General features: G+C 49.0%; 1 protein-coding gene across 1 annotated transcript; it reads right to left on the bottom strand.

Moving 5' to 3' along the window:
- Nucleotides 1–6,700, bottom strand: LOC139550427 (E3 ubiquitin/ISG15 ligase TRIM25-like). Its single transcript, XM_071361313.1, has 8 exons — nt 6,442–6,700; nt 4,680–5,219; nt 4,501–4,596; nt 4,123–4,356; nt 3,277–3,299; nt 3,017–3,162; nt 1,175–1,446; nt 1–947 (listed from the first exon to the last, which is right to left on the bottom strand). Exons 1-8 carry the CDS (start codon nt 6,451–6,453, stop codon nt 678–680), a joined length of 1,593 nt encoding a protein of 530 aa, XP_071217414.1. The 5' UTR covers nt 6,454–6,700; the 3' UTR covers nt 1–677.
- Nucleotides 6,701–13,319: the final 6,619 nt, after the last annotated feature.

Genomic DNA, 13,319 nt, shown 5'->3' with positions numbered 1-13,319 from the left:
AGGTCCGTAAAGTTTATTCATGAGAACATTCTAAAGTCAAAATACAAAGAACATGTCATTTTATAACTCACTCCCTCCCTACTTACGCACATACACACGAACAGTAGGTGGGATGTATCCTTCCCCATAGTTCTCACCACTGTTTATCACTACCAAGCTGGCAATTCCATTCCCCCGAGATTAGAGGGACCTTGATGGGACTCCCTTTCTTGCCGTAAGTTTCTCAGAGTTCTAGCCAGGTCAGGTCATACACAGTTTAATTGTTCTCGGTATTTTCTTAGTCACACACACACACACATTTCTCTCCCTCACTTGTCTCTACCGAACCTTATTGGACTTACGTTTAGCACTTTAATTATTCATTAAAACTAATCATTACTAATTGTTAAGTTTCAGGGTGGAATTCTTTAATCATTACCTTAAACATATACATTCCCTTATCACTTACTGATTCAAAGCCATAGTTCACAGTATTTCAAGTCCTGAGTGCTGTAAGAATGTAGTCTTACAATTATTCATGCTCACACAAGCTCTTTTGTTCATAGTCCAATCACTCATGAGATCCTGGGAGATGTTCCAGAAGGAAACCTCTCACAAAGTCTCCATCCCTGAGGCCCACTCCGAAGGTGTCCCAGCTATAGAAATATAATTTGTATTCTCTGGTCTCTAATGATCCCTCACACCCTCACTATAGAGATTCTGCTGTGGAGCTCAGCCTTGTAGAGACCAAAGCCTAGGCACACCGGCTGGTTGAAGGATGTGCTGAAGGTGTGCAAGTGGGTCAGGGTGTTGGAAGGCCCCACCTCTGAGAAAGTGATTGTGCCTATGCCATAATCCAGGGCCACACCCACACGGTTGCCTGACATCCGGCTGGAAAGGCGGGTCTTCCTGCGGTTGTGCCAGGCAGCCAGCTTCCTGTCGTGCTGCTGCGTCAGGCTCCAAGACATCTGCAAGTCAAAACCTCATCCATCATCTAGCAGTCAATAGAGAAACCAACCAATCTCTTTTGTGATGTCAGTTGTATTTAAATAGACCAATTAAATTCCTCGATCAGTTTACAAAGAAATTCCAAAATGCTTGGCTACCACCATCAAATAAACTAATACTACTCTTATTACCACAACTGTTCCTATTATTAAAGACCATATGTAGAAGAAGGGTGATGATAATGTACCTTGTTATTTCCAAAGGCAGTGCCCTCCTTCCCTTTCCGCCCGATGCTCCGGTAGGACACCGCAATGTCCCAGAAGCCCTCTGCCTCCAGCTCCCAGTAATGGGTTCCTGAGGAGAAGGTCTGGACGGTCAGGACTTGAGCCCAGTGGTCAAAGCGGTCAGGGTGAGTGGCACACGGAAGGCGCTGTTTGACCCGCATGGCTGACCGCAGGCCGTCCGAAATGCTCAGGAGAGGATGGGCAGAGTTAGTGTCCAGAGTCAGCTGACTTGTTACTATGGAAACAGAGAAACAGTGCATTCGAAAAATATTCAGACCCCTTGACTTTTTCCACATTTTGTCACGTTAAATAATTTTTCTTCATCAATGAACACACAATACCCCATAATGACAAAGTGAAAACAGGTTGAGAAATTTTAGCAAATGTATATATATATATATTTTTGTAATCCTTATTTACAAGTATTTAGACTCTTTGCTATAAGACTTGAAATTGAGCTGAGGTGCCTCCTGTTTCCATTTGATCATCCTTGAGATGTTTCTACAACTTGGGAGTCCACCTGCGGTGAATTCAATTGATTGGACATGATTTGGAAAGGCACACACCTGTCTATATAAAGGTCCCAAAGTTGACAGTGCTTTTCAGAGCAAAAACCAAGCCATGAGGTCAAAGGAATTGTCCATAGAGCTCAGAGACAGGATTGTGTAGAGGCACAGATCTCGAAGCGTACCAAAAACATTCTGCAGCATTGAAAGTCCCCAAGAACACAGTGGCCTCCATCATTCTTAAATGGATTAAGTTTGGAACCACCAAGACTCTTCCTAGAGCTGGCCCCCTGGCCAAACTGAGCAATCGGGGGAGAAGGGCCTTGGTCAAGGAAGTGACCAAGAACCCGATGGTCACTCTGACAGAGCTCCAAAGTTCCTCTGTGGAGATGGGTGAACCTTCCAGAAGCACAACCATCTCTGCAGCACTCCACCAATCAGGCCTTTATGGTAAAGTGGCCAGACGGATGCCACTCCTCAGTAAAAGGCACACGACAGCCTGCTTGGAATTTGCCAAAAGGCACCTAAAAGACTCAGACAATAAGAACCAAGATTCTCTGGTCTGCTGAAACCAAGATTCAACTCTTTGGCCTGAATGCCAAGCCTCACGTCTGGAGGAAACCTGGCACCATCCCTACGGTGAACTGGACTGGGAGACTAGTCAGGATCGAGGGAAAGATGAACAGAGCAAAGTACAGAGAGATCTTTGATGAAAACCTGCTCCAGAGCGCTCAGGACCTCAGACTGAGGGTGAAGGTTCACCTTCCAAAAGGACAATGACCCTAAGCACACAGCCAAGACAACACAGAAGTGGCTTCGGGACAAGTCTCCAAATGTCCTTGAGTGGCCAAGACAGAGCTCGGACTTGAACCTGATCGAACATCTCTGGAGAACTGAAAATAGCTGTGCGGTGACACTCCCCATCCAACCTGACAGAACTTGAGAGGATCTGCAGAGAAGAATGGGAGAAACTCCCCAAATACAGGTGTGTCAAGCTTGAAGCGTCATACCCAAGAAGATTCAAGGCTGTAATCGCTACCAAAGGGGCTTCAACAAAGTACTGAGTAGAGGGTCTGAATACTTATGTAAATTTGATCATTCCGGGGGGGGGGGGGGTATTGTGTGTAGAGGAAAAAACACTATTTGATCCATTTTAAAACGCGGAGAAAGTCAACGGGACTGAATACTTTCAGAATGCACTGTACGAAGCGGAGAGGGAAACAAATATATGAATGAATAAACAGCCTGAATTCCTCCCATCTCAAATATATGGGTTGAAGGTTTGGCCTGTGCACTCACAGAGCTCTCTCTTGAGTTCGGTGAGACAGCGCAGTGTCTCGGTGATGAACTCTCTGTACTTGCTCTCGATATCCTCCATAATATACTTCCTGTCGAGGCTGAGGGAGTCAGGAGTGAACAGGGGACAGTTCAGGTCCGCAAGCAGCCTGTTACAGAGAGCACAGCAGGTTAGACATAAATCATATTATACTCAAACACACGAACATACACAAACAAACACACACAATATCATACTAATGAATGCCTATTTTTTTATTTACCTTGAGTCATCAGATTGAAATGCCTGTGGACAGAACAAAAGGAGTCAAGGACTGTTGTAAGACTTAAAATGCACTGTTATAAGACAGTAACACAAAACTGTTAAAGGGATGAATGAAGACCTTTATCTACTTGAAGACCTTTATCTACTTCTCCAGAGTCTCCAGAGTCTCCGGGGTTAGTAGATAAAGGGCCTCATTGTCAAAATCCCAAACAATTCCTTTAATAAAGTTAATCAAATTTTCCATCTCAAGAAAATAGACATTCATTGACGGTAATGAATTTAAGCACAAAGCCTTTAATGCCATCGTACAAATCCTGCACAAATGGCCCAGTGAATCTCCCCCAGATGGACAGGGAGGTAAACAGATTAGTTTAAATCCTCCGTTATGTAGTGTACAACAGATGCTGTCTCATAAATAAATACAGTAGGTGGTTAAAACATTGCAGTACAGTACAAAGGTGAATGTTGAGATTTAGAATGATTACCAGAATAGTGACGTACTGTATGTAATCCGATGGTTTGAGATGATAGCTTTGATCTATTTGGTTTGTTGGACATTACTCAAAGGTTGTGTCTAACGCACAGAGAATAACTGCCTGAAATGGTTACCGTGAGGTTGGATATGTATTGCCATATTGCAAAACTGACTCTGGAGTGGTCACAAATAATCCCATGGAACTTGTCCCAAAAGTAGGGTTGTTAACTCCACTAGCCTGGCTGAATTCCCAAACTGGCTCCTCTTACTACCATGGTCCCCAAATCATCCCCAGATACCAATTGGCTACTTCAAACCCTCTCCGGTCATATTGGTACCTGGTAAAAGGGTTATTAATAAACATTTCACCCAGATGAGCAGGAAGGGGTCTGTCTCCTCCAGCAAGGAGCCCAGGTAGTGGTAGATGTCCTGGGTCTGGCTCAGGTCCTCTCTAACCCTGCTGCAGTTGTTCTGGAGGCGCTCCACGGCCTGCTGCCTCTCCTTCCTGGTGCTCTCCCTCAGGGCCAGCACCAGCCTCTCCACCTGCAGCTGCAGGGCTATACCCATACGCTCCACCTGGGAGTCATCTGCCACAGACAAGTCCTGCAGGCGGACAACAACCACCACCAAAGACTAAGGTCATAACAAGACTCAACGTCAAGGCAGAATAGAAGGCCGGATAGACTAACATAAGCACGAACAGTAAATTGATGGACTGCTATAAGCATACAGTGTGTGGTTACTTACTGTTATAGTGCGGTCAGTGTTCCGGTGCTCTTGGAGGATCTGTTCACCTTTATTCAGCTTCTCATCTGCTTTCTGGAGAAGGCTCTGGAGGATGACCTGTGGAAACATACACACGGATTTAGAACTGTTAAAGCCACACTATAACACCAGCTGTAAGGAACTACAGGTCGCTAACTGACCTTCAGGTCCTCCTCCACCTTCCTCAGTCCTTTAACCCGGTGCTGTGCGTGGCCACCCTCCAATAAACAGTCTGCACACACGTACACCCGCTCGTCTGCACAGTAGTAACGGAACATCTCCTCATGGGCAGGACACTTGCGGTGGGACAGGTCTCCCAGAGGTTCCACTAGCAGGTGTGTCTTGAAGGCGGGCCGCTCCAGGTGGGGCTTCAGGTGCTCAGCACACAGAGACACCTCACAGCGCAGACAGGTCTTCACCGCTGCAGCGTTCCCAGACTGGTCCCCGTCCCCCACAGGGGGGCAGCAGTCACACGCCACAACCCCCTGTTCCTCCTGACACTGTGCGCAGGTGAAGCGACCCCTGACCCCCGCCTCCCCGTGGCCCCAGGCGTCTCGCACACATGCTGGGCAGAAGCTGTGGCCGCACGGCAAGGGCTGGGCCTGGCTGAAGACGTCGCGGCACACTGAACACGTCAACTCCTCCTCCAGGGACGCCATGACAACCGTTTTGTCAACAGGAACACAAAAAGGAAAAGGCACCTTTGTAAACAAAAACATCACAATGTCAACATTTGTGTCAAGTTGTCAAAAATAATGAGCAGTTGAAATCATCTTACTTCCCAACATTTTATTTTCAAGCCACAGTTCTTAGAAGCCACATGATGACCGTTATAAGCGGTGAGTCCTGGGGACAGGTACGTTTACAGTACACTCTTTAAAAAAAAGATGCTATCTAGAACCCTAGTGTTTTTGGCTGTCCCCATACTCAAGCATTTATAATTCAAAATAACCAAACAAACAAACAAAACACAGAACAAAACACAGCCAAAGAACCCCTTTGGAATCCTTTTTTCTAAGAGTGTTCACACCAAAGTCACTTATGTAAAAACTAATACTAGGAATTAGGAACAGGGCCTGTTCAGTCTGTGTGGTCCTCTACACCGGCCCAACTGGTCTCTTTATTTGCCTACTAATCAACCATTAAGTCTGTTTATAAGGTCTTCGGCCATTGTCCTCAATTATTAGAACACCTCAAGATCTTCCCATTGTCTTTGGTGGCAGACAGGACTGTTTATTCTGTATTTAACTGGTATAACCCGTATCACTGAGTTTATTCTCATCCTATGGAGTTGTAACACTGACCTGATGCTCATCCCAATCCCTGTCTGTCGCAATGGAGGGATCAAGGGATCATCCTCCCTGCCCGCCTGCTTGCCTAAAAAAATCTGACTGAGATACCAATTCTTGGTATACAGTCTGAAACAAACCACTGCAGAGACATTTCCTTACAAGCCAGAATGCTGAATAAAATGTAATTTGATTTTACTCTACTGGTTGTCTGTGCAGTTGGTCCTTCAGTGGGTAATTTTTGTTAGACCAAATATCCACAGGAAAGTATTATTTACCCGACTTTTTAGAGTGCTGGTACTGGCATTGAAATGTATATCACCCGGTACATGCTTAAAACCACGTAAACACCTGCAAGACTTTTGTTAGTATGCATGCATGTACTTTCGTCTTGTGCAAGTGCCTTAGGTCATGAGCAAACAAATCTTCATTGCCACACACAGAGACCCGCATTTTGAAGTAGGTTTAATAATACTTCCTGTGGATATTTTGTCTCAAATATCGACCCACTGAAGGACCAACCCCATGGACAATCGGCAGAGTAAATTCAAATATAATTGTATTCAACATTCGTGACAGACATGGTACGTTTAAGTGTTTAAAAATATCTAAATGTATGTGGCATTCTACTCACAATGGAAGGCATCGCCACAATCGGGACTACCGTCCTGCCTGCCTATGTGATCCTGCTTTCCGGTTTACAACTGTCCTATACACATTCTGATGAAACTCTTCTTTCTTTCTTTCTTTCTTCTGATTGTTCAGTATAGATTCCCCCTACCTGTTTGTGTCCCAAGGCTGTCAGAGTGTGGACATCGTTAGGTGTTGTCCTGTCATTGTGTGTAGAAACCGGCTAATCCCATACCTATGTCTGTTTAAGCAGAACGACTGACCTCTGAGAGCACAGAGTCACATGACCAACTCAGAGAGCGAGTTTCCATCTCAAGTCTCTAAGGAGGCTTCCTCTTCTCATCTCCTTTTCTGCATCTGCAGCGTTATGAAGTAAGTGGAGAAGTGAAGGCAACTCACCAGTAGGCAAACACCATATTCCCACTGGGCACAACACGTCAGTAAACGTGGAGAATTGGGTAATATTTGGTAGATACGTTGATCAATGAGATTCCAGCCTATTTTCACCCACTCAAACAGACAGCCAAAAGTTTGTTGAATTCCCAATGTGTCATCACTATGCTTTCAACCATCTAAAAGCACAACCAAATTCCAATGGAAAATGTCAGATAACACATTTAGGTTTTTTATCACTGCACTTTCAACCATTTAAAAGCACAACAAAGTTAAAATGAGAATACAATACATTCCCATTTTAACTTTGTTGTGCTTTTAAATGGTTGAAAGTGCAGTGATAACACATTTAGGTGACTTTCTTTTTTTTTTATCTGACATTGATTTTCCATTAGAATTAAGTTATATCAGATATTTTGCTTATTTTTAGAACAACCTAATGTGTTATCACTATGCTTCATCTAATACCACAACCAAATGACCTGGAATGCAATTGAGATTACATTAAAGTACATGCTGCAAGTGATCAATGATGTTTTGAGATTCTGTGCAGATTATTATAGCAATTGTGAAGATTTCCAGACCTGCGAGCCTGAACATGCACACTTTCTATGATTACATAAGAATACATTTATTGTTACATTAAGCTCAAAATGTGGCAATGGATGTCTTACTAATTTTAAGAAAGAAGAATTCAGGACAAAATATTTTTGAGATCTGGGATGTGAAAACTTTGATGCTCAATATCTCAGAACTATGCTTTGCGCAGATAGAACCTTATAGTCCCAAAGTCACAATAAAATGTGTTAATAGGCTATTTACAGTATTGCAAAAGTGATATTGAATTGTGTTTGGTTGTCAACAGTACCAAATATCAACATTTGAAGGAGATGTTTCTGCTGCTTGGATGGCTCCATCTGTGCCACTGAGTCTGGCTTTAATTCCAGTTTGTCTACAAATTAATAATTGATATGTTGGATTCATGTCTCCATTTCAACCAAAAATCTAGGTTAAAGAATAGGACTAAATCAAAATCAATTTTTAAATGCAGTTTGATTTAATCCTATTCTTTCGCTTAGATTTATTTTTTGAGGTGGAGACGTGAATCCAACATATTTATTATTAACTTGTAGATTCCATTTGAAATCAACCAAAGCTTGAAACCCTTGGCCTATATGTTGTATATTGTATATTTTTAGTTGAATCCTGGACTGAATTTAAACAATAGCTGTTGATGATACAATATATGATTGATAATGTATGATTACATTTAATTTGCTCTGTTGAACCTACCCTTTGTAATGACTTTGATAGCAACAGTGAATCTACAGTATTAAGTGGAGATTTCTCAACAATCATCATCCCGATAGCGCATTGGTTATAGTCAGTGACAAATATCACAGCTACAGTGCCTTGCAAAAGTATTCATCCCCCTTGGGGTTTTTCCTATTTTGTTGCATTACAACCAATAATTTAAATAGATTTTTATTTGGATTTCATGTAATGGACATACACAAAAAAGTCCAAATTGGTGAAGTGAAATGAAAAAATAACTTGTTTCAAAAAAAATTAAAACGTTAAAGTGGTGCATGCATATACACTGCTCAAAAAAATAAAGTGAACACTTAAACAACACAATGTAACTCCAAGTCAATCACACTTCTGTGAAATCAAACTGTCCACTTAGGAAGCAACACTGATTGACAATAAATTTCACATGCTGTTGTGCAAATGGAATAGACAAAAGGTGGAAATTATAGGCAATTAGCAAGACACCCCCAATAAAGGAGTGGTTCTGCAGGTGGTGACCACAGACCACTTCTCAGTTCCTATGCTTCCTGGCTGATGTTTTGTCACTTTTGAATGCTGGTGGTGCTTTCACTCTAGTGGTAGCATGAGACGGAGTCTACAACCCACACAAGTGGCTCAGGTAGTGCAGCTCATCCAGGATGGCACATCAATGCGAGCTGTGGCAAGAAGGTTTGCTGTGTCTGTCAGCGTAGTGTCCAGAGCATGGAGGCGCTACCAGGAGACAGGCCAGTACATCAGGAGACGTGGAGGAGGCCGTAGGAGGGCAACAACCCAGCAGCAGGACCGCTACCTCCGCCTTTGTGCAAGGAGGAGCACTGCCAGAGCCCTGCAAAATGACCTCCAGCAGGCCACAAATGTGCATGTGTCTGCTCAAACGGTCAGAAACAGACTCCATGAGGGTGGTATGAGGGCCCGACGTCCACAGGTGGGGGTTGTACTTACAGCCCAACACCGTGTAGGACGTTTGGCATTTGCCAGAGAACACCAAGATTGGCAAATTCGCCACTGGCGCCCTGTGCTCTTCACAGATGAAAGCAGGTTCACACTGAGCACATGTGACAGACGTGACAGAGTCTGGAGACGCCGTGGAGAACGTTCTGCTGCCTGCAACATCCTCCAGCGTGACCGGTTTGGCGGTGGGTCAGTCATGGTGTGGGGTGGCATTTCTTTGGGGGGCCGCACAGCCCTCCATGTGCTCGCCAGAGGTAGCCTGACTGCCATTAGGTACCGAGATGAGATCCTCAGACCCCTTGTGAGACCATATGCTGGTGCGGTTGGCCCTGGGTTCCTCCTAATGCAAGACAATGCTAGACCTCATGTGGCTGGAGTGTGTCAGCAGTTCCTGCAAGAGGAAGGCATTGATGCTATGGACTGGCCCGCCCGTTCCCCAGACCTGAATCCAATTGAGCACATCTGGGACATCATGTCTCGCTCCATCCACCAACGTCACGTTGCACCACAGACTGTCCAGGAGTTGGCGGATGCTTTAGTCCAGGTCTGGGAGGAGATCCCTCAGGAGACCATCCGCCACCTCATCAGGAGCATGCCCAGGCGTTGTAGGGAGGTCATACAGGCACGTGGAGGCCACACACACTACTGAGCCTCATTTTGACTTGTTTTAAGGACATTACATCAAAGTTGGATCAGCCTGTAGTGTGGTTTTCCACTTTAATTTTGAGTGTGACTCCAAATCCAGACCTCCATGGGTTGATAAATTTGATTTCCATTGATAATTTGTGTGTGATTTTGTTGTCAGCACATTCAACTATGTAAAGAAAAAAGTATTTAATAAGAATATTTCATTCATTCAGATCTAGGATGTGTTATTTTAGTGTTCCCTTAATTTTTTTGAGCAGTGTATATTCACCCCCTTTGCTATGAAGCCCCTCAATAACATCTGGTGCAACCAATTACATTCAGAAGTCACATAATTAGTTCAATAAAGTCCACCTGTATGCAATCTAAGTGTCCCATGATCTCAGTATATATACACCTGTTCTGAAAGGCCCCAAAGTCTGCAACACCACTAAGCAAGGGGCACCACCAAGCAAGCTGCACCATGAAGACCAAGGAGCTCTCCAAACAGGTCAGGGACAAAGTTGTAGAGAAGTACAGATCAGGGTTGGGTTATAAAAAAATATCAGAAACTTTGAACATCCCACGGAGCACCATTAAATCCATTATAAAAAAATGGAAAGAATATCGCACCACAACAAACCTGCCAAGAGAGAGACGCCCACCAAAACTCACGGACCAGGTAAGGAGGGCATTAATCAGAGAGGCAACACAGAGACCAAAGATAACCCTGAAGGAGCTGCAAAGCTACACAGCGGAGATTGTAGTATCTGTCCATATGTAACGATCGTCTAAGGGAGGAGACCAAAACGCAGCGTGGTAAGTGTTCATGCCTTTTAATGAGAAGTGAACACTATGACAAAAATAAGTGATAAACGAAAAATGGAACAACACGAAACAGTTCTGTCTGGTACAGACAGAAAACAACTACCCACAAAACACAGGTGGGAAAAGGCTACCTAAGTATGGTTCTCAATCAGAGACAACGATAGACAGCTGCCTCTGATTGAGATCCACACCCGGCCAAACACACAGAAATAAAAAAAACATAGAAAACAAAACATAGAATGCCCACCCCAACTCACGCCCTGACCAAACCAAGATAGAGACATAAAAAGGATCTCTAAGGTCAGGGCGTGACAGTACCCCCCCCCCCCCCCCCAAAGGTGCGGACTCCGGCCTCAAAACCTAAACCTATAGGGGAGGGTCTGAGTGGGCATCTATCCGCGGTGGCGGCTCTGTTGCAAGGGCCCCGGACAGGGGGGGGGCGACTCTGGCAGCTCCGGACAGGGGGGGGGCGACTCTGGCAGCTCCGGACAGGGGGGGGGGCGACTCTGGCAGCTCCGGACAGGGGGGGGGGGGCGACTCTGGCAGCTCCGGACAGGGGGGGGGGGGCGACTCTGGCAGCTCCGGACAGGGGGGGGGGGGCGACTCTGGCAGCTCCGGACAGGGGGGGGGGGGCGACTCTGGCAGCTCCGGACAGGGGGGGGGGGGCGACTCTGGCAGCTCCGGACAGGGGGGGGGGGGGCGACTCTGGCAGCTCCGGACAGGGGGGGGGGGCGACTCTGGCAGCTCCGGACAGGGGGGGGGGGCGACTCTGGCAGCTCCGGACAGGGGGGGGGGCGACTCTGGCAGCTCCGGACAGGGGGGGGGGGGCGACTCTGGCAGCTCCGGACAGGGGGGGGGGGGGGCGACTCTGGCAGCTCCGGACAGGGGGGGGGGGGGCGACTCTGGCAGCTCCGGACAGGGGGGGGGGGCGACTCTGGCAGCTCCGGACAGGGGGGGGGGGGCGACTCTGGCAGCTCCGGACAGGGGGGGGGGGCGACTCTGGCAGCTCCGGACAGGGGGGGGCGACTCTGGCAGCTCCGGACAGGGGGGGGCGACTCTGGCAGCTCCGGACAGGAGGTGGGGGGGCGACTCTGGCAGCTCCGAACAGGAGGTGGGGGGGCGACTCTGGCAGCTCCGAACAGGAGGTGGGGGGGCGACTCTGGCAGCTCCGAACAGGAGGTGGGGGGGCGACTCTGGCAGCTCCGAACAGGAGGTGGGGGGGCGACTCTGGCAGCTCCGAACAGGAGGTGGGGGGGCGACTCTGGCAGCTCCGAACAGGAGGTGGGGGGGCGACTCTGGCAGCTCCGAACAGGAGGTGGGGGGGCGACTCTGGCAGCTCCGAACAGGAGGTGGGGGGGCGACTCTGGCAGCTCCGAACAGGAGGTGGGGGGGCGACTCTGGCAGCTCCGAACAGGAGGTGGGGGGGCGACTCTGGCAGCTCCGAACAGGAGGTGGGGGGGCGACTCTGGCAGCTCCGAACAGGAGGTGGGGGGGCGACTCTGGCAGCTCCGAACAGGAGGTGGGGGGGCGACTCTGGCAGCTCCGAACAGGAGGTGGGGGGGCGACTCTGGCAGCTCCGAACAGGAGGTGGGGGGGCGACTCTGGCAGCTCCGAACAGGAGGTGGGGGGGCGACTCTGGCAGCTCCGAACAGGAGGTGGGGGGGCGACTCTGGCAGCTCCGAACAGGAGGTGGGGGGGCGACTCTGGCAGCTCCGAACAGGAGGTGGGGGGGCGACTCTGGCAGCTCCGAACAGGAGGTGGGGGGGCGACTCTGGCAGCTCCGAACAGGAGGTGGGGGGGCGACTCTGGCAGCTCCGAACAGGAGGTGGGGGGGCGACTCTGGCAGCTCCGAACAGGAGGTGGGGGGGCGACTCTGGCAGCTCCGAACAGGAGGTGGGGGGGCGACTCTGGCAGCTCCGAACAGGAGGTGGGGGGGCGACTCTGGCAGCTCCGAACAGGAGGTGGGGGGGCGACTCTGGCAGCTCCGAACAGGAGGTGGGGGGGCGACTCTGGCAGCTCCGAACAGGAGGTGGGGGGGCGACTCTGGCAGCTCCGAACAGGAGGTGGGGGGGCGACTCTGGCAGCTCCGAACAGGAGGTGGGGGGGCGACTCTGGCAGCTCCGAACAGGAGGTGGGGGGGCGACTCTGGCAGCTCCGAACAGGAGGTGGGGGGGCGACTCTGGCAACTCCGAACAGGAGGTGGGGGGGCGACTCTGGCAGCTCCGAACAGGAGGTGGGGGGGCGACTCTGGCAGCTCCGGACAGGGGGGGGGGGGCGACTCTGGCAGCTCGAGGGTCCGGGCTGGAGGAAGACTCTGGAGGGAGGAGACGCAGAGACAGCCTAGTGCGTGGGGCTGCCACAGGGCCCACCAGGCTGGGGAGACCTACAGGAGGCCTGGTGCGCAGAGGAAGCACTGGATGAACCGGGCTGTGGGGGAGCACTGGAGATCTGGTGCTCAACGCTCGCACCTCTCCATTAGGCTCAATGCCCACTTTCGCCCGGCACGGGTGGAGCGCAGGCATAGAACGAACTGAACCCTCCCAGCGCCCCGGAGACACAGTACGCAGAGCCGGCGCAGGATACCCTGGGCCAAAACGGTGCACCGGAGACCAAACACACTAAGCTGGCACAATCCGCCCTGGCTGGATGCCCACTCTCGCATGGCACTTGCGGGGGGCTGGCCTATAGCGCTCCGGGCTATGAGCGCGCACTGGCGGCACCGTGTGCTTCACCGCATAATACGGTGCCTGACCAGCACCACGCTGCTTCCGGTAA

Source organism: Salvelinus alpinus, chromosome 23, assembly GCF_045679555.1.
Source record: "Salvelinus alpinus chromosome 23, SLU_Salpinus.1, whole genome shotgun sequence".
In the NCBI taxonomy this organism is placed as follows: domain Eukaryota; kingdom Metazoa; phylum Chordata; class Actinopteri; order Salmoniformes; family Salmonidae; genus Salvelinus; species Salvelinus alpinus.
This window is presented reverse-complemented; position numbering and strand designations above follow the sequence as displayed.

Excerpts from the sequence above, each read along its gene's own strand:
- LOC139550427 (XM_071361313.1), bottom strand. Across the intron at positions 3,300-4,122 it reads ACCCCTTCCTGCTCATCTGG|GCATTTCAATCTGATGACTC; the intron begins GTGAAATGTTTA and ends TTCTGTCCACAG. Across the intron at positions 1,447-3,016 it reads CGAACTCAAGAGAGAGCTCT|TAACAAGTCAGCTGACTCTG; the intron begins GTGAGTGCACAG and ends CTGTTTCCATAG.